Source organism: Rhinolophus hipposideros (assembly GCF_964194185.1).
Source record: "Rhinolophus hipposideros genome assembly, chromosome: 22".
NCBI classification, from domain to species: Eukaryota; Metazoa; Chordata; class Mammalia; order Chiroptera; family Rhinolophidae; genus Rhinolophus; species Rhinolophus hipposideros.
In genome coordinates, this window is record NC_138068.1 from 31,201,808 (window position 1) to 31,220,342 (window position 18,535).

An 18,535-nucleotide genomic window follows, 5' to 3' on the forward strand; every position below is an offset into this window, starting at 1 on the left:
CTATGTGTCAGTAAAACTTTATTTACAAAATCAGGCAGTGGGCAAGATTTGGTTACCAGGGTGACCTATGTCAACACCTTATTTAGAAACAGGAAATAAAAACAATGCATTCCAAAACCAAAAAAAACAAAAAAAAACCAATGCATTCCCATCTAGTGCTGAAATCCAGTCAGTCTCAGTCTAGGCGATCTCAAGCACCAGTAAAATTTCAAATAATTTGGGGACAAGAACAAAAATCCATAACTATTCTATCACTTTTATAAAAGAAAAGGCATAGAAAAGAGTAGGGAAAAGGTTCAAAATAAAAAATAAACTTTTAGTTTCCTGAAAAATTGCATCGCTTGCCCCCATTTTTTTTTTAATCATTGCACCAGGGCCTGATTAAGCCTTGGGAAACCACGGTCCCAAGTCCCTTCCATTGGTGTTAACTCTGCTCCACCAGCGTAGCTGTGGTTAACGTCCACTTGACCATAATTTCATGTTAGTCATGTGGAAAGGCACACTCTCTCTTTAAGGCCTCAGAGTAGCTTACGCATTACATTCTGTGGCTGGCGCTCCCTCCCCTAGAACAAGGAGGGCAGTGCCATCCAGGGAAGGGCCAGCAGGTACCTGGAAGGATCCAGCCGGCTGGAGGTTTAAGAGATTACAGAGCCCTGACAGGCAAGTAAAGGGGACTGTGGCCTTAGTTGTTTTAAAGATGAAAAGTCTCAGCCTGAGAGGTGGCCTAGGGGGGAATAAGGCCACTGAGAAAACCAGCTAGGGGCAGTCCTTACTTATTCTGCAGTCAGGCCCAGCAAAACCAGGAGCGCACTCACACCGGTACCAGTTGTCGCCATCCACGCACGTGCCACTGTTGTAACTAACAAGAGAGCAAAGACCACCATGGTTACCAACCTCCCTCCCGATCTGCGACTCCACTGCCAGTCAATGACAGGGAGCCACGCCAGTTACCATCAGCAGCTCACACCCCTGACCACATTCACCATTGCCTGGGGAGCTTTGAAAATACTGATAGGCCCCACCCCTCAGAGTCATTTGACAGTTCTCGGCTGCAGCCCAGGCACTGGGACTTATAAAAGCTCCCAGGTGATTCTCATGGGCAGCCAAGATTGAGAATTACTGCTCTAAATCAAGACACAACCTGGCTAATTAAAGTGTGGTCCACGGACCAGCAGCATCAGCACCACCTGGCATTTATTAGAAAGGCAGGGTCTGCAGCCCCAGCCAACCTCCTGAATCAGAACCTTCATTTTAAACAAGATCCCCAGGTGAGGCCCATGCACATCACAGCCAACAAGTGCTGGCTTGCAAGGTGGTCATACTTACCAGGGATGAGGACTGCAGTCATTGGTATCTGCAAAGGAAAAAGAGAACTCAACAGTGAGGCCTTCAACAGGCAACGCGGTCTTAGCCCTCGGAAAAAACACAACTGATTTCCAGGGTACCCAAATGATGAAGGCGTAGTGAACACCAGCAAAAGGCACTTCAGACCTCTGCTCAATTGGAACCAGGCCTGCACCACACTTTGTTTCATTCAGTGTGGTTCACATGTACACAGGAAGAGGCCCGGGTGAGGGTGGGAAAGGGGTGTGAGGATGGAAGGAGACAGGCTACTGCTCAGACCAGAGCTGGGAACGAGACGCCATCTGTCTCCACTTATCTCTTTGGTGACTTTCTCATGCCCAGGTCAGGGCTGCGTCCCATCAAGTCATTAGAACAGGCCCAGGTGACGCAGAAGCAGACATCCAACAGCTCTGCTTCTGCTTTTCAACGTAGGTCCCTGAGGGTGTCAGGATGTGCTCCCACAGCCCTCGGAGAAGTTCCAAGGGAATGGGGGACACTCACTCTGAGTGCAGATGGGCCCCTCCCAGCCTTCTTTGCAGACACAAGTGAAGGACTCGCCGTTGACCACACAGGTGCCCCCATTATTGCAGGGGTTAGGTAGACAGCTACTATTTCGGGCTACAAGATAAGAACAGACAAGACCACCCTCCCTGAGGATGAAGATAGTCTGAAGGGGCAATAGCCAGACCCAGGAAAACATTCCCAGGCCATCACGTGGACCAGACAGTTACCTATGTTGCAGGTTGTTCCTTCCCAGCCTCCAGGACACATACATTTAAAAGCATCCCCTTCGTCATAGCAGGTGCCACCATTGTTGCATGTGGCTTCGTCGCACTGGCTGTCACCTGGAGGAGGAAGATCTCAGTGTGAGCCCCTAGCCAGAGCCCTCACAGAAGACAGAGAAACAGAGGTCCTCGAGTCAGAATCCCAGCCGGCTACCACTTACGCGAGTGGCACGTCTTTCCTTTCCACCCATTTTTACAGTCACAGTAGAAGTCATTGACCAGGTCGCGACACGAACCCCCATTGTGGCAGGGGTTCTGGCTGCAGTCGTTAATGTCTGGAACCAAAAAGGAGACACTCAGCTGAAAACAGGACACTTCACGAGAACCACACCTTTCCTACGGCCACCTCCACCCCTGCTCTCCACCCAGGACTTAAACACCATCACCCTTTTCCAGGAGTAAAAGAGCCCCCAACTGGGTTACTTTTAATGCCACAAGTTAGGCATGTCTGGGGCAGGCCTCTGTCACTCCCATGAAATTAAAATCAAGATGGGCAGAAATTATCATCAAAACAGAGCTGACTCCTTTCTTTGCAAGTGCGATATTTATCATCCTAACCACACAGTCTGATTCTATAGCTCCTCAGCAGAAGTGCCTTCCCACTGGCTGTCACCGCATTAACGAACGCAAACAGGACCAGTCAATGCGGTCCCATTGTAGGAACAGTTGGGGTCTTACTTTCAGAGATTCCCATTAAAATGAAAGTCTTTTCATGTTGATTCACTCCCCCACCCACAATCCCCGAGTTGTCTGTCCCCCACAAGACCACAGACTCACTGGTTTCGCAGTAGGCCCCCTCCCAGCCATCACTACAGATACACTTGTAGGAGTTGACACCATCGATGCAAGTGCCACCGTTTTTACAGGGGTTGCTCTCACAGTCGTTAATATCTGTGACAGGAAGGAAAAGGAAAAAAACAGGTAAATAAAGGACGAGTAATGCCATAGCCAGGCACTGTTCTATAGGCCAGCTCCTGAGAAAATGCACTTGGCACCTCAAAATTCTCAACTCCATCAGGACAATTTCTCGAATTCAATAGGCAGCTCCCCAAGCAGGGGAGGCATTTCCAAAAAATGCCTCATCCACTTTATTTAACACCCTCCCATGCTAAGCTGCTTGGTGGGTGTGGGCAAGAAACTCCTACAGAAAGTAGGACCTCCCAAACTAAGATTCCAGAACATTTTAAAATAAATGTGAAGGCTCAGAGGCGTCAGTGATCTCATAAATTAAACACAACTCAGTCTTAGATCCTAGACGCAATGGTAAATCTTCACTAGTCTCGACTGAAACAATGCAGACTCCATTGCTCCCTGAGCTGGGCAGAGGCAGGGTGAGGGGTCTTACTTTCATGGCAGTAGGTTCCCGTGAAGCCTTTGTTACAGTCACAGGTGAATTTGCCTCCCGACTGACTCTTGCACTTTCCGTGGGGACCACAGACGTTCGAGGAAATATACCTCACCCCTTCCGGTGTGTCGTTGGAAGCCATGGCCACTGTGCAGCTGTCAATCACTAGAAGACAGACTCAGAATCAGATCACAGCCACTGACCCATCAGACATGACTTTCCTACACCAAGCCTGCTTTCCTAGAGACAGGCACCTTTGGCTAATTAGGGTAAGAAATCAAGAGGCATCTCATGGGCTAAGACTCTGGCAACGTGCCATTTTACACTGTGACAACACTGAGATTCCAGGCGGAGGGAAGTTTTATGTTTTTTAAAGGCATTCTCTCCCTAAGTGACTAAAAAGTCTACATGTCTGGGGGCCCCTTTCAGTCTACCTTTGACATCTACCCAATTCGGCAAAAGTGTGCTAAAGGAAGAAGGACCTACTTAATCGTACTTCAGCAAGGCTGAAGGACACTTAACCTGCAAGGCTGTGCCACCTAATACAGCAGCCACACGTGGCTAAATTTCAATGATTTGAAATTCAGTCGAATAAGAGTTTCTCGTTGCACTAGTTACATTCTAAGTGCTCCACTGGCCACACACAGCCTATGAGTACCATACGTGAAAGCACAGGTACCTGACAGCACAGATACCGGACATTTCAAATCCTGACAGTGCTGCTCTGAGGAATTTGTCTCAGCATTACAAGTCAGCCCACCCCAGACTAGGAATGCCGAATGAATTTCCCATTCTCTCCCCTGGGCTACTTATAGACATGGTTCTCGCACTGGTGGGCCTGAACAGATTGCTTCCATGTGTCCTGACTTCCCTCAGCAGTCAGGTTCGGGGGGTTAAATCTCTTCACCTACACTGCTTCTCAGTATCAAGGCGGTGGTAAGTGGGGAGAGAGGAGTGAGCCTTGCAGACAAGCCAGGAGCCGGGGCAGGGAGGTACCTTCACAGGGGGTAGTTCGGCAGTGGTCTTTAAGGTGGGAGCAATTCTTGCCTTCGTAGTCTTCAGTGCACTTGCAGAAATAGTCACTGGCACGGTTGTAACACTGGGCACCGTTCTGGCAAGGATTGGGCTCACAGTAATCTATGTCCAGCTGCAAGGACCAGGAGCAGGGTGGGGGAAGAGGAAACAAAGTAAAACAAAGGTGTGGTTATAATGTCTCTGGGGCAGCAGACTCTGGAATCTGACCCCCTTTATCTGCTTCTGTTAGGAGAACACCCTGTGTAATACAGTTATGTCCTAGACACTGTCCAGGTATGCACTGGAAAAAACAGGGCAGAGTGAGAGAGAGCTGGGTGGGGACAGGGGGATAAAATGGACAGGCTACTGATACAACCAGGAAAATCACTCATCAATCTCTTTCCACCAGCATTTGTCTAGCAGAGATCCCTAGTCAATGGGGGGGTTAACAGATTTCATGCATACTCCAGCCACAGCAGTAAGAGTGGAAGAGGGAGAGGGGTGGGGGAAGGGCGGAGGAGGGAGGGAAGGGTGGGGGAAGGAGTGGGGGGAGGAGCAGGCGGAGACTCCTGCTGTAAAAACTTGGCCAGAGGTTCTGCTCACCTGACAGAGGTTTCCAGAGAAACCAGTGGGACACAGACACTGGAATCTGTTGATTTCATTCTGACAGTGACCCCCATTCAAACAGGGGTTGCTGGCACATTCATCGATGTCTCTCTCACAGAGATCACCTGCATAGCCAGGTGGACAGATACAGCGATAACCATTAACCAAATCCTGGAAGAGGAGAAAGGGGGGAGAAATACATGCTTTTTTCCTATGTATGCACAAACACAGGGCTTCAGTGGCTTAGCGTGACTTGTGGTTCAGCTGATTCACTGCAATAGTCAAATGCCAAGTCTCTCCAAATGTGTGGAGGAATTCCTACCGTGTTTCCCGACAATAAGACCTAGCCGGACAATCAACTCTAATGCATCTTTTGGAGCAAAAATTAAGATAAGACCCGGCCTTATAGTACATTATATAAGACTGGGTCTTACATTAATTTTTGCTCTAAAAGACACATTAAAGCCGATTGTCCGGCTAGGTCTTATTTTCGGGAAAACACAGTACTTGCATGCCTTCAAGATGAATCCCAGGAGGTTGGGGGGGGGGGTAACATGAGTCCAAGTGGAACTCCCAGAGACTCACTTTTCACCTGCATTTTTAAATCTCACAGGGACAGAGCTCTCCCAGGGCCACATAAATCTTAAATTTGTTGTCCATCATCAAGGTTTTGATTTAAGCAAAGATCTACATACCCGACAGGCGGCGTCATTCTGACATTGGCCAAGGCAGTCATTAATATCTAAAAAACAAACAAGTTATCATATTAAAGAGGCAATTTACATTGAAATTGGGCTTAATTGAAAAGCCTTCTCAGCTCAGGACAGATAAAGCCTTCAAATCAGATTTCCTGTGTGCTTCCGGTGAGATAAGGTTATTGCACTGGGTGGGAACCCTCCCTAATTCTTAAAGACTGAGCTTGTGAAACTTCACATCATTGTTTTAGCCACCTTATCAGAATGTGGCCCTTTTACTGGCTAATGAGCCTGATAAAGTGTATGTTTTCATTTCTGCAATGATCACTCCAAAAACATTCCCTCCATAAGATTTTTCCTTTTACCATTCTAGTCTTCTACAGATTGGCAAATACCTTCAACAACCAAATTTCATGAAAATCAAAATCAAAACAAAGTCACTCACTTATTTCACAATTCTGACCCATCCAGCCGGGGAGGCAATCACAGTAGTAGCTGGCAATTAGATTCTTACAGGACTTGGCATTGACACAAGGTTTGGCCTCGCATTCATTTGCATCTGAAAGAAAATTAGGATGAGCCGGGAGGAAGGGGAGTTTTACTCCCCCATTTCCCCTCCCTCTCCCCAAAACACTGTACCAATAGTTTGTCTGAAATAGAGGACATTTTAATAAGCTAGCTAAGTAACAGACACTTGGTTCTCTCTATTTTGAACATCTGAGCTCTCTCCATAGACATCATCCAATAAGGAATGCTAATTGATAACTTTCTGTCTGCTGGTTAACAACAGCCCCCAACAGAACAGCAAAGGCACCAGGCATTTCTGTGCAAAACCCGACACAGCCTAGTTGCTGGGATTTAAATGTAGCAAAAAGAATGCAGACAGCTCATTCCTCATGAGATCATCCCTGTTTGGAGCCCAGCTGAACAGTCCTTGGACAGACGATTGACATGGTTCAAGGAGTCCCACGACTTTCCCACAGGGCCTAAAAGAGCTAGTCCATTTGCATTCCAGTGACTTCTCCCAAGCCCGCTGGCTGGACTATTGATCATAAATTACTTCTTAGTATGATGGCATGCAAACTCACACAGCTGGCCACAAGTTCGTTTTCCTTAACAGCTCTGATTATCAAAGTCAACCTTGGGGCAGGAACTTTCTTACCTAACTGGCATGTTTTGCCAGTCCACTGGGGCGGGCACACACACTTAAATCCATTAACCAAGTCCTGGCAGGTGCCCCCATGGGAACAGTTATTTGGAGAACAGTCATCAATGTCTGTTTGACAAAAACGAAAGAGGGTTGGCAATTTAATCTCAATCTGTTTGACAATTAGATAATTTAATACCACCCCTCATATGAGGGGCCTTCACTGAAGAGCCAGACACCTGCTACAAGTGACTGCTCCAATGACAATAAGGTCTGATTTTAGCTTTAAATCCTCCACTGCCCCAGATCATTTAATCCCCCACCTAAGTAGGCAGGGAGAGTCAGCTCGATCCCCAGAGCACCAACCCTCTGGTCACATGGGACTTCTACCTCTGCTACTCTTTATTTTTAAAGAAAAGTTTCATCATGGCTCAAAAGGTCGGTAAGAAGAAGGAAAAGTAACTCTCTTTTACTGGTGGAAAACCTTGTTCTTCCTATTTGCTCAGAGTTGTCTCAAAATAACACACCTGGGGTCGCCAACTCCCCACTTCTGCACTGGAGTATAGCTGTCTCTTAACAATTCATCTACTGTCCACTTAGTAGGTGCCAGGCTCTCTCTGTAAATTCATTCGTTGAGTCTTCACAACACTTGGAGATGGGAATTGCCACTATCCCATTTAGACAGAGCATGGGGAGATTATGTGGCCAGAGTCCGACAGTGGTGTGTGGAAGCTATGGTGTCAACCTAGGCCATCCGACCCAAACCCCCATCCTGAACCATGCTGAGCGGTGCTCTCAAGGGTGCTGATGGTGGTTCTCAGACCTGGCTGCACCTCAAACCCAGGAGCTTGTTAAAGAATACAGACTCTCCAGTTCCAAAGGGAAACTGTGTGGAACCCAGAGAACTATACTGTCAAGCACCCAGGCGGTTCTGATGGGCAGCCAAGTCTGGTAGCCATGGTGACTCTATAGCCACCTGCCCCCAGGACAAAATTCAGTAGTGACAACCCGCCCCCCACCCCCCGTAGACAGACTCTCCATGATTCAATCTGGAGGAGGCAGAGCTTCAGGAGCACATGCAAAGTTAGGAGCTATGCCATGACGAAGTTCTTCCGGTAGCAGCCACATATGTGCTAACTTAGCAGATAGTATTGGGGTACTTCCAAGTGCAAAGGGCGGAACCTCATGCCAGACCCCCCAACAGACTGACTGCATTCACCCCTCCCATCAAGACAGATACATCACCCAGACTTCACACTGGACCGTGTGTGCCCAGGTATCTGTCCCAACTCTGTAGTTCAACACAATGACCCTCTCTAGAAAGGACACAGGCCAAGGCCCAGACTTACTTGTGGAGCAGGTGGGGCCAGTCCAGCCCGGAGAACATTCACACTCAAACCCCAGGGAAGTCTCCTTGCAGCTGCCTCTGTTGTGGCAGGGATCAGAGAGGCAGGCGTGCTCCGCTGCAAAACCCAGATGGCAGTCGGCAAGGGAAGCTGCTTTTTGCTACTCACACCCTCTCCCCACAACCAGATCCCACACCTGGGCCACCAGCTTAAGCTTGTTTCAAAAAATAACAGCAAGCGTGTGATATCACCCTGCTGTGTCCAGGGAAGAAAGGAAGTCATCTTTCTCGCTAAGCTGCCTCCAGCCACATTTCAAGGTATCTCGGAGCCAGGGTCCTCGCCTCACAAACACACAGCCTCCCATGCTAGTCAGCGTCACCCAAAACACGGGAGTGACTTGAAGTCTTAAAGACCCACAGAACTGCTGGATCACAAGTCTTAACTTTAGAGCACATGTTCATTTTTCTATGAATCCTTAGGTATATTTTGAAAGCTGAGTGTACAAAAAAAATTCAACACAGAGATCTCATTCCTCCTGGACCACTTACCAATTTCACAGTTGGGTCCTGAATACCCGTCAGGACAGGAACACTGATATTTGTCAGGTCCCGTGTTGCTACACGTCCCCCGATTGAGACACGGCTGGTGAGTCCCGCAGTAATTGAGATCTGCCAAGAAGATCCCGAAGAAGTCAGTCGCTCAAAGACGTAAACACTGCTAACCCACTGCGTTTCTACCCCGTTCCTCTTTTAAAAGCCACAAGTTATTAAATAAGTCATAGGTATGAGGAATATAGTCAATAATATTGTGTTAACTTTGTAAGGTGACAGATGGTAACCAGTCATTGTGGTGACCATTCTGCAACGTAAATAAATGTCAAATCATCACGTTCTACTCCTAAAACTAATATACTGCATGTCAATTATACTTCAATGAAAAGAAAAAAAATCCAAACCATAACATTAAAAGCAAATTTAAACAGATTTATAATAAAAGCCCCTGCAAATAAAAATAAAGAAATTAAACAACCAGATTGCCATTCCACCCCTAAGACCTCGGGCTCCTCCTGAGGTCCCTGTCCCACCGGATCCCATCCCTGAGGGACGTACCTTTGTCGCAGAGCTGACCGCCCCAGTTGGTCTCACAGAGGCACTGCCAGGGCTCGTTACAGGTGCCATGGACGCACCCCGGGTGCGGGATACATTTGTCACAGTACAGGCCCTGCCAGCCGTACTGGCACCTGGGGACAGACAGCATACCCCACTTGAGTCTCTAGAACATTCAGGAAGATCTGTGCCATTAAGACAAGGCTGCCAAGTCCAGGGTTTTTCTGTTTTGTTTCATTTTGGGTAACAGGATGGTCGACTCTCAAAGGTTTGTCTAGGGGCTCCCTCTAAACAAACATTTTCCTAGTTGGGCCAAGGTCTCCTCCCAGGCGACACATGACAAAGGGAGGGCTGTTTGGGGAGAGGCCGGTGTGGGGCTGCCCTTCACAAAGCCACTCTTCTCAGGCTTACAGGAATGAGCCGAGGGTGGAATAAATCAATCCCGGAGCAGACTAGAGAGGGAAAGGAAGGACTCTCGGGTGACAACAATAGCCATGTGAAAGTCTCGCAAATGCGGCACTTCGGGCGATTTTTACACAGCAGCTTGGCTCAGCTCTTTGTCTAAACAGCATGTCACGACCCCAGTGCACAAAAATGCAACAAGACACCAAGCGCGGCAGGAAACTGCTTTAGGATGAGGTTTTATGAAATCAAACAAGGAGGGAAAGGGGGCAGCTCCTTTGGCAAAGACGACGGTAGGAACCCTGAACCCATTTCTGCAGGGAGGGTGAGGGAAGCAACAGCTCTCAGAACCAATTCCACAGATGATTTATGACATGACCCACTATGGTGGCTGCTTATGCTTATTTTATAGTTATTTCTCACTTTGGGGGGGGGGGGAGAAAGGTCAACTCAGTTTATCTAGTATTGGGGAAGGGAGTCGAGTTTCCTTTATAAGTGCCTCATTAATCGGACTCTTTCGAGGCCAAATGGTGCCTTTGATCCCCAAACAAAAACACAAACATAAACCTTCACCTGGGGTGGGAGAGAGGGCAGGATCTCAACCACTCACCCCTCAAGTTTCAAGCCCTCTGAAACTTTAACTGCCTTCTCAAAAATCAAACTTTCACAAATAGGAGGGGGGTTGGGGAAAGGCCTGATGGTGGAAGGAAGGTGGTGTGAGTGAGGAACAGGGAAAGGCAAATATTTCCATAATGCGACCTGGGAAAAGCCATGGTCAGAACCAACGCCCCCCGTAAGCCTCTCTGCTGTAACTGAAAAACAAGCAACCCTCAAGAAGGAAAGGCTTTCGGTTTCCAGAGATCTGGAGGCAGGCGAGCAAATCCTTGTCATGGGAAAATTATAGGGATCCAGCTAATAGCTAATCACTCTCAGCTGAGAACCAACTTAACCCCTGAGAATACGGATTGCTTCCTAACTTCTATCAACAAGCTATCCACACCCCAATACAGAGAACTACCAGAATGTGTGCTTTAAAATTAATCTGACAGAATTCTGGTTTATGTAAAACAGAACATGAGTCTAAATGACAAGTGACTATTTAAAGGAGCAAAATAATAAATCTAGTAGAAATTGTTAAAAACTGGACACTCAAGTCATTGGGCGGTGAGGGGGCAATTCAATTAAAGATTGCTACTCATATTCTTAGCCTGAAAGATAGTAAGAAGAAACTGATTTGGAAATAGCAATATTTTTTTAATCATTTTCTCTTATTCCCTTCCAAATTAAGGATCCCTACACCTCTTCAATTTGTCTAATAAAATAAAGAAAAGGCAGCTGACAACCCAACCTCACCTCCTAATTAATGAGAGAAGGATCCCCAAGCATAAAAAAGGAACCATAAGAAGCCACAGACGACTTCAAAAGAAAACAAAAATACTGACCCTAAAAGAGGTATCACAAAGTTATCCCCAGGTTTAATAGCATATGATTAAGGTTCTCATGAGAAATTGAAGTGACTTTCCTCATATGATGATTCATAATTAAGTTTGATATTATTGGCCGGTTTGCAATAAAGCAAGCATGTGTGCCCAGAAAAAGGACTCTTAAGTCTACTTGGGAACAACAAAACCAGGAAAGTTTTCTCAAGTGGGTGGGGGGGAAAAGAAAAAACACCTCTGTAAGACATAATCCAAAAGACAACTTACAGGTAACTTGCCATTCAACTATTTCTGGAGCAGGACAGAACCTGAACTTCCTCAGCTGGAAGGTTCTGTTTTGATTTTCTTTCAAGGGAGGGAGAAGAAGGGTTGAGAGACTATGCAAATGACGTGTGGGAAAGTCGCACCTTAAGTAAATAAGGGCACTGGTGCGAGTCTGGGCAGGGAGTGGGAGGTGAGACTTCGAAAGAGAAAGGGCTAAATTCTGGAAACAAAGCCTGTTGTTCTGGCTGGGAGGGCGCAGCAGTGAGTTTATTCTGATGACAGTAGCAGAAATCGTGGTTGGCCTCCGCTGATACTCATCTGAGAGCAGAGCAGCACCAGAGTGGCTAATAGCACTGCTGATCTGACTTTCTCCAGAACACCCTTAATTACACAGAGGTGGACGCCTGCTCAACGTTTGACAGCAATGCTGTTAAATACTAGTCAGCCGCCACCGATGGGAGTTACTATGCAAACCCCCTCAGCCTTCCAGAAAATAATCTTATCTTTCTGAAGTTGAGGAAGAGACTATTTTCAGGTCAATCTGTTTTCTTATACATCCAACTGTCTTCATTCCCACTTCAGCTTCAAGCCTCAGAGCCCAGTGCTCCCGCTGCATGGGAGGGGAGCAGATGCAGTCATGGGGTGCTAAAAGCCAGTCAAAGAGTTCTCCAAATTTACGGAGCAGCAAAATCATGTGGCTGGTTTGTCAAAATGCAGGTTTCCGGGCCAAACCCAGAAACTGAGATTCATGGGTGTGGGGTGGTGCCAAGGAATCTGCATCGACAATTCCCTAGTAATTTGGGGAAATAACTTGGGAGTACCAAAGTCTGGGGACAGTGATTCCCAAAGTATGGCCCCACCTGCAACGGCAACATTGCTCAGGAGCTTGTTAGAAATGCAGACTCAGACCTACAGACCCAGGATCTGCACTGTGACAAGTGCCCTATGTAACATTAGTTTCCGATGCACTGGTTTAAACTGTGTTGTAAGCTTTCCTTGGCTTAAACCAGGGTAGCTTTGGGGGCAAAAGTGGCAGGCCCCAAAGGACCCAGTTAGCGTCACATTAAATCTAATCCTTAATATAGGAGAGGAAGAAGAGTAAATGGTGAGATTGTGTCAAAATGCCACAGCACTAACATTATTTCCTGAAGTCAGCCTTTCCCAAATTGGTATAATGTACATTTCAAGAAGTTCCAAAAACTGTAATCAGGAAGCAGTCGGGGTAGGTCTCATTTGGCTTCTGCATTGTCTGGGACCATAAAAGAACAGACTTCAAAGGCCAGCAGCAAAAGTCTACATCCATCAGGCTCAACTGACAAGATTCCAGCGCAACCATTAACCTCTCAGCACAGGCCTGTCTCCCGCCTGCAAAGGGGCCAGGAGATTGTACTAATCCCATTCTAAAGAATGCTCCACTTTCCCCTATTGATGGGAAAAGTGGGGGAGGGTTGGGAGATGGAAAAACGGGGCAGGGGCGGAGACAGACGCAAAGAAACATGCCCACATCCCTCCATCTAGTCCATTAGCACGTTATGGGGAAGATTACAAAAACGTGTTATCAATTTACAGAACAGTTACTACATGAAGTCACTGACTATGCCCATAAGAGTTTCCTTTTTTTCCTGAGAGAGAAGTGTGTGCATTCCACTGGACAGCTGGTATAATTTAATAAGCTTTGGATGTGCCTATTTGAATTTTTTTAAAAGCTTTCTTTTCTTCCAAAGAAACATTCACAATAAAGTCAGTCCTCATTTTGCATTCAGAAACAATTATTAAAACAAAAAACAAGACAGTTGAGTCATTTACCTGCAGTCACCTGGGAGTTTGCAAGACCCGTGCTTGGGACTACAGCCCTGTCGGCAAATAGCTGTAAAAAACCAGAAGGATACATCAGCACACTGCCCGTTTCTTGTACCGCCAGCGCCATGAAAATGGCCTAGTGCATTAAGCCTACAAAATCCACAATTGTAAGAGATCTTGTATCAAGTCCATTGTGAGGAGAGGAAGATGGGAAGTGCCTAAATAACAAATCCAGCTTTAAACTTCAAGGTCATGCTAGCAGATCCTCAAAACATGATACTGTTTAGGGACAAAAAATGCAGGCAAATTGATGGGGGAAGGGGGTCTTCATCCAGTCTCTCCAAACAATAGCTACCCTGCTCCCTTGTTAATTCCCACCTCACCAAAGGGAAAAGGAGGTAAAATCCTCCCTCATCTCACCCACTCTGTCCCATCAGGGCACATTCAGATGACCACCCCCCAGCCTCCTTAACCTCCCTCCCACCCCCAAATGCCTGGGTCTCAAAAATCCCATGGGACTGACAAAGCCAACCAGGCTGCCTTCATTTGGCTAACTCGGTAGCCAGATCTGGTGGTACTTTTGCAAAGTGTCCTCGCAAAAAAAAGCTATTCTGCTTACTTTATTAAAAAAAAAAAAAAAAGAAAGAAAAAAAAATTGAACATTGAAAAATACCAGTTTTTAAGTAACTACTCTGTTTCCCTGAAAATAAGACCTAGCCGGACCATCAACTCTAATGCATCTTTTGGAGCAAAAATTAATATAAGACCTGGTCTTATATTACATTATATTATATAAAACCCGGTCTTATAGTAGAATAAGTAATATAAGATCTTATATTAATTTTTGCTCCAAAAGATGCATTAGAGCTGATGGTCCGGCTAGGTCTTATTTTCGGGGAAGCACGGTATTACTGATTTTTAGAACACCAACTACTTAAAATATGTTTATCAATTCTTTCACATGGAGCCCAGAAACATCACCCTTTTAAAACTCTTGTTTCCAGTTCTTCAAGAAAGCAGTATTACCCAGTAATACTGCAAATTCCTCTCCACTCTGCCTTTCAGTCACAGTTCAAAAATGTTTTTAATTCACGTTTATCTTGAAAGGATTTATCAAATTATGTGAAATAGGCAGAGTACATTAATGTTCGTGAGGGCCTATTATAGTTAACTAGAATTACCCATCAATTTGCTAAGACTCAAGAGCTTTGTAAAAGTAAAGAACACAGACAATTCTGTGAATATCTGTGAATGTGATAATGCACTGAATTCTAAAAGGGGCTGGGACAGCAGATAGCACATCTGAAAGCTCATACAGGCATACCTCATTCTATTGTACTTCTCTTTATTGTGCTTCACCGATTTTTTTTTTTTGTTTTTTTGATTGAAGGCAAGACCCTCCATCAACAAAAAGATTACAACTGGCATTATTGCAATACCCGCTTTATTGTGGTGGGCTGGAATCGAACCACAGCTCTGAGGTATGCCTGTGCCACTACGGATGGGTTCAACTCTACACCAGTATGAAAGCTCAGGCTCACCACTTTCCACGGCCCCAAAAGATGCCTAGTGAAACCTTGCCCTACGGCCACCTCGAACTCAGGGGCTGTCATTTCCTACAGGATTATCTGTTCAGCCACTGACTAGGCTAACACAGTCCCACTTGGCATCTGTCTTAGGTCAGGTTGCGTAGAAGCAGAGCCTGAGAAGGGGATTCGGGTACAGGAGAAAGAGGTGGAAGGTACCCGATAGTGCAGAGGTAGGAGCTGGGCAAGGATGTGGTCTCAGCAGGAATCTGGCTTCATCCTGATCCCAGGGGAAGCTCTGGAGTGTGAACCGTCACACATTTAAGGCAAAGGGGTCTGGCCTTTGTACCCCAGATGATTCACAGACTGTGAGATGGACGGATGGGACATGCAGTGGCTCTGCTGTGACCAAGGACAATGCTCCCTCAGAGCAGCTGGTGGATGGGGCACCAATAGCCAGCCACCTTCTAAGCTCAACATCTGCGTGCTTCAGGCATAGAAAAAAAGCCAAAGTCTCACCCCACCTGAGACAGGCACTTAAATGCAGGGAGAGGGTTAAGAACTGACACCGGAAGCGACAGACACACAGAGCTGGTTAACCCACTCGGCACACGCCCACATACCTTTGTTACATTCGGGGCCCATCCAGCCTTCCATACAAGTTTTGTTGCCATTCTGGTCACAGGCATAGTGTCCAAAGAAGTCGTCTCTGGGGCGGCAGAACTTATTGCAGCCGAAGCCATAGTAATAGTCATCGCAGGTCACGCGAATCTGATACTCAAAGTGGGCAACCCCTGTGTTCTGCTTTAGTGTCTGCCACTGCCGGCTGGGGTTTATCATGCCCGAGTGAGAAGCCTTTTCAATAATGCTGTCAGGTTCTAGAGGCAAAGGGGGAAAAAAAAAGATTAACTGCATTAACATTCACGTCAGAGCCTTCTTCCCTGATCATTTTGGCTATTTTTAATAATAAATGCACATGGTACAAAATTCAAACAGTACAAAAGGGCAGAAAAGGCAAAGTTCATCCCTGTCCCCAGAGGCAACCCTTTTCCTGGGTGCATAGTATTTCACTGTCTAGAAGTACAAGGAAATAATTTACCGAGTTCAGGTTTCGGTTGTTTTGGCCTTTGGCTATTAAACAAAGCCACAACAAACATTCTTGAACGTATATGCCCATGCCTCTGACAGAAAGCAATAACCTAGAAATGGCAGTGCTGACTCAGAGGACACGCACAACCAATCCACTCCTGTCCACAGACAACCCCAAACTACCTCAAACGAAGACCTGTCAATTTGTCCTCTCAACAGCACAGGAAACTGTTTCCCAACAAGGTACTGTCAAACTTTCTGATCGTTGCCTGATAGGTAAAGAAGTATCTCTTGTTGTAATTAGCATTTAATTAAGTGATGGTGTGCACCTTCTCACATGTTTACAAAACCATTTGTAGTATTTGTTCCTGTGAACTGTCACCTGCTTCTCACCTTTATCAAGTTTTCTACCGCACTGTTGGTCAGACTGATTTGCAAAAACTCTACATGTTGTAGAAAGTAGCCCGTTGGAGAATGCTACTCGTAGGGAAATTTCATTATTTCAGGTCAAGGTTAGCAATCTTTTCGCTTCTGGTGTTAGAGTTTTGTGTCTTGCTTTAGAAAGACTGTCTATTTCCAAACTCTTCACTGGAAGTCAAGGAATTATGTTTTCAAAAAATTATAAATTTCACCACCTTTTAAGCTGGGGAAATTTATAATAGCAATTTTAAATAGAAATTTAAATAGCAATTACTACAAGCTTGATGCATTTCATCTTTCACATTTGCCCAGGAGACAGACGCGAAAGGAATTCACCCCAGTTTAGAGAATGGTAGATTGAGGGGCTTTTTGACCCACGTCATTCTCCTTAAAGGGTGCCTCCTGATGAAAATAAACACACCCAGAGCTCAAGCAGCTCTCAGGAAGAAGTGGTCCCTGCCCTGAGGCCACTTATAATCTAACCTGAGAAAAGACAGGTATTAAAATAGCTCCAAACACCAGGTGCCAAGAGTTCAGGGGAGAGATGTGAAAAGACAGCAAGGCACTAAGTCAGCACCCAGCCTGGTCTTGTGTTTGTTTTCTTAAACCTGCCAGCACCAACCCTTCACCTTGTCAAATTCAAGGCCACCTTGGAGAGACCGTGTTAGTACCTACTTGCAATGTCTTTGTGATTCTTACCCACCCACACCCGTTTTTCTATGCCTGGGGCCTGTGCTCATTTATAAGGCTACGCAAACCCTACAGGTGAGCAGGAGAGAAGGACACCTAAGCTGCTTCATCCACACTCCACTTGCAGCATAGCCCTGATGTTCACCCTCTGCATTTCTTTATAACTGTCTTGCGGGCAAGACAAGCCTTGAACAAGCCCACATACCTGCAGACTTACACCCCAGCGCACACACAGAACCACTTGCAGAAAACACTTTACTATTTGAAGTTTTGCAAATAAACACAGGCAAAAGAATGACAAAAATGTCCCTCCATTAACTGTGTGTTTGCTCTGCTGGTTCAATTAAAAAGTATACTGAGCTATCGCCATGTGACTATGAGATCTTAATAAAGGAATTATTTAAACACACTTGCCATGGCCCAAAGGCTTTTAGCTTCTCTCCAGCAGGTATCAACAACAAACAATTCCTACCAGAGTCCGGGCCAGTCCTACACGCACAGGCCAACACTGTTAATTTCAATAGCTTACTATGCTTCCTACTCATTTCCAGGAAGAAATCTTGCAAAGTGATCGTTTCGGAATCCTCGATGGGGCTAACAGATATGTATAACTAACTTCACACCCGCCTGATAGATTTTTCCTAACAGCCGAGCGGGAGAAAGTCCAGTGCGTCTGTCTGTGACCCGTTTTCTGGCATCTGGGTTAGAGAGAGCAAGTTTGCTGCCTGTTTCTAAGCTGCTGCCTCCTGAATCATACTTCCTATCAGCTTGGGGCATCATAAGTGTATCTAGAGTAGTTCACTTGGTAGGTCAGCTTCGTGACTGGAAAAAGACGTTACCAGGCCTTCCCACAATCTTCACTGCATGAAGGTGGAGCACGGAGGGCCCACAACAGCCTCGCAGGCCAAGGAGAAGGTAATGAGAGGCAAGTCTGAGCATAACCCCAGGACCTCAGCAACCCACAAACAGGCAAGGCCCTTAGCCAAGAAGGCTCAGCTACAAGGAAAACCTGGTCTTGAGAATGCCTGTTTGTGTTTACCTATATCTATTGAGAAGCCTAATAAACTGAAGCCATTGCTCTGGGACAGAAAGATAAATCTATATCCTATATACCGCAGTCCTAAAATACAACAGAAATGACCTTGGGGGACTGATGACAGGAGGGCCAGGCTTAGACAATACTTTCTAACACATGCACAGCACCTGGGCTTTCCTTGGGCCAGGCACTACTCATGAGGGTTCACTGGACAGCTGACGTGAGAGTCTCTGTTCCAAAACTCAGGTCTCTGCCTCTAATCTGAAGCCAGGATGTCTGCAACTTGTTTGGGCCCCAAAGAGCAACTCCATTTATGTTGCTACACATACTCAGTGTCTGCCCTCATGGAGTCCAGTCCCTTGGAAGGGGCAGAGGGTGAAGAAAGTGAAAAACAAAACACTCCAGAGTGAACAGCATGTGCAAAGGCCCAGAGGTGGGAGAGAATGTGATGCATGAGGATAGAAAGGTGACTGGTGGGGTA

The 18,535-nt window shown here is 46.2% G+C and overlaps 1 protein-coding gene across 1 annotated transcript in view; it reads right to left on the minus strand.

Annotated features, from left to right (window-relative positions):
* JAG1 (jagged canonical Notch ligand 1) overlaps positions 1-18,535 on the minus strand; it is a 36,026-nt gene that overhangs the window by 5,315 nt on the left and 12,176 nt on the right. The window contains exons 4-20 of the mRNA XM_081033315.1: positions 15,443-15,697; positions 13,300-13,360; positions 9,392-9,522; positions 8,831-8,950; positions 8,286-8,399; positions 6,952-7,065; positions 6,235-6,348; positions 5,790-5,836; positions 5,092-5,265; positions 4,471-4,621; positions 3,475-3,639; positions 2,907-3,020; positions 2,291-2,404; positions 2,076-2,189; positions 1,846-1,962; positions 1,327-1,354; positions 774-859 (exon numbers count right to left, since the gene is read on the minus strand). Coding sequence (XP_080889441.1) covers positions 774-859; positions 1,327-1,354; positions 1,846-1,962; positions 2,076-2,189; positions 2,291-2,404; positions 2,907-3,020; positions 3,475-3,639; positions 4,471-4,621; positions 5,092-5,265; positions 5,790-5,836; positions 6,235-6,348; positions 6,952-7,065; positions 8,286-8,399; positions 8,831-8,950; positions 9,392-9,522; positions 13,300-13,360; positions 15,443-15,697 — 2,019 coding nt within the window. The remainder of the gene's footprint in view (positions 1-773; positions 860-1,326; positions 1,355-1,845; positions 1,963-2,075; positions 2,190-2,290; positions 2,405-2,906; positions 3,021-3,474; positions 3,640-4,470; positions 4,622-5,091; positions 5,266-5,789; positions 5,837-6,234; positions 6,349-6,951; positions 7,066-8,285; positions 8,400-8,830; positions 8,951-9,391; positions 9,523-13,299; positions 13,361-15,442; positions 15,698-18,535) is intronic.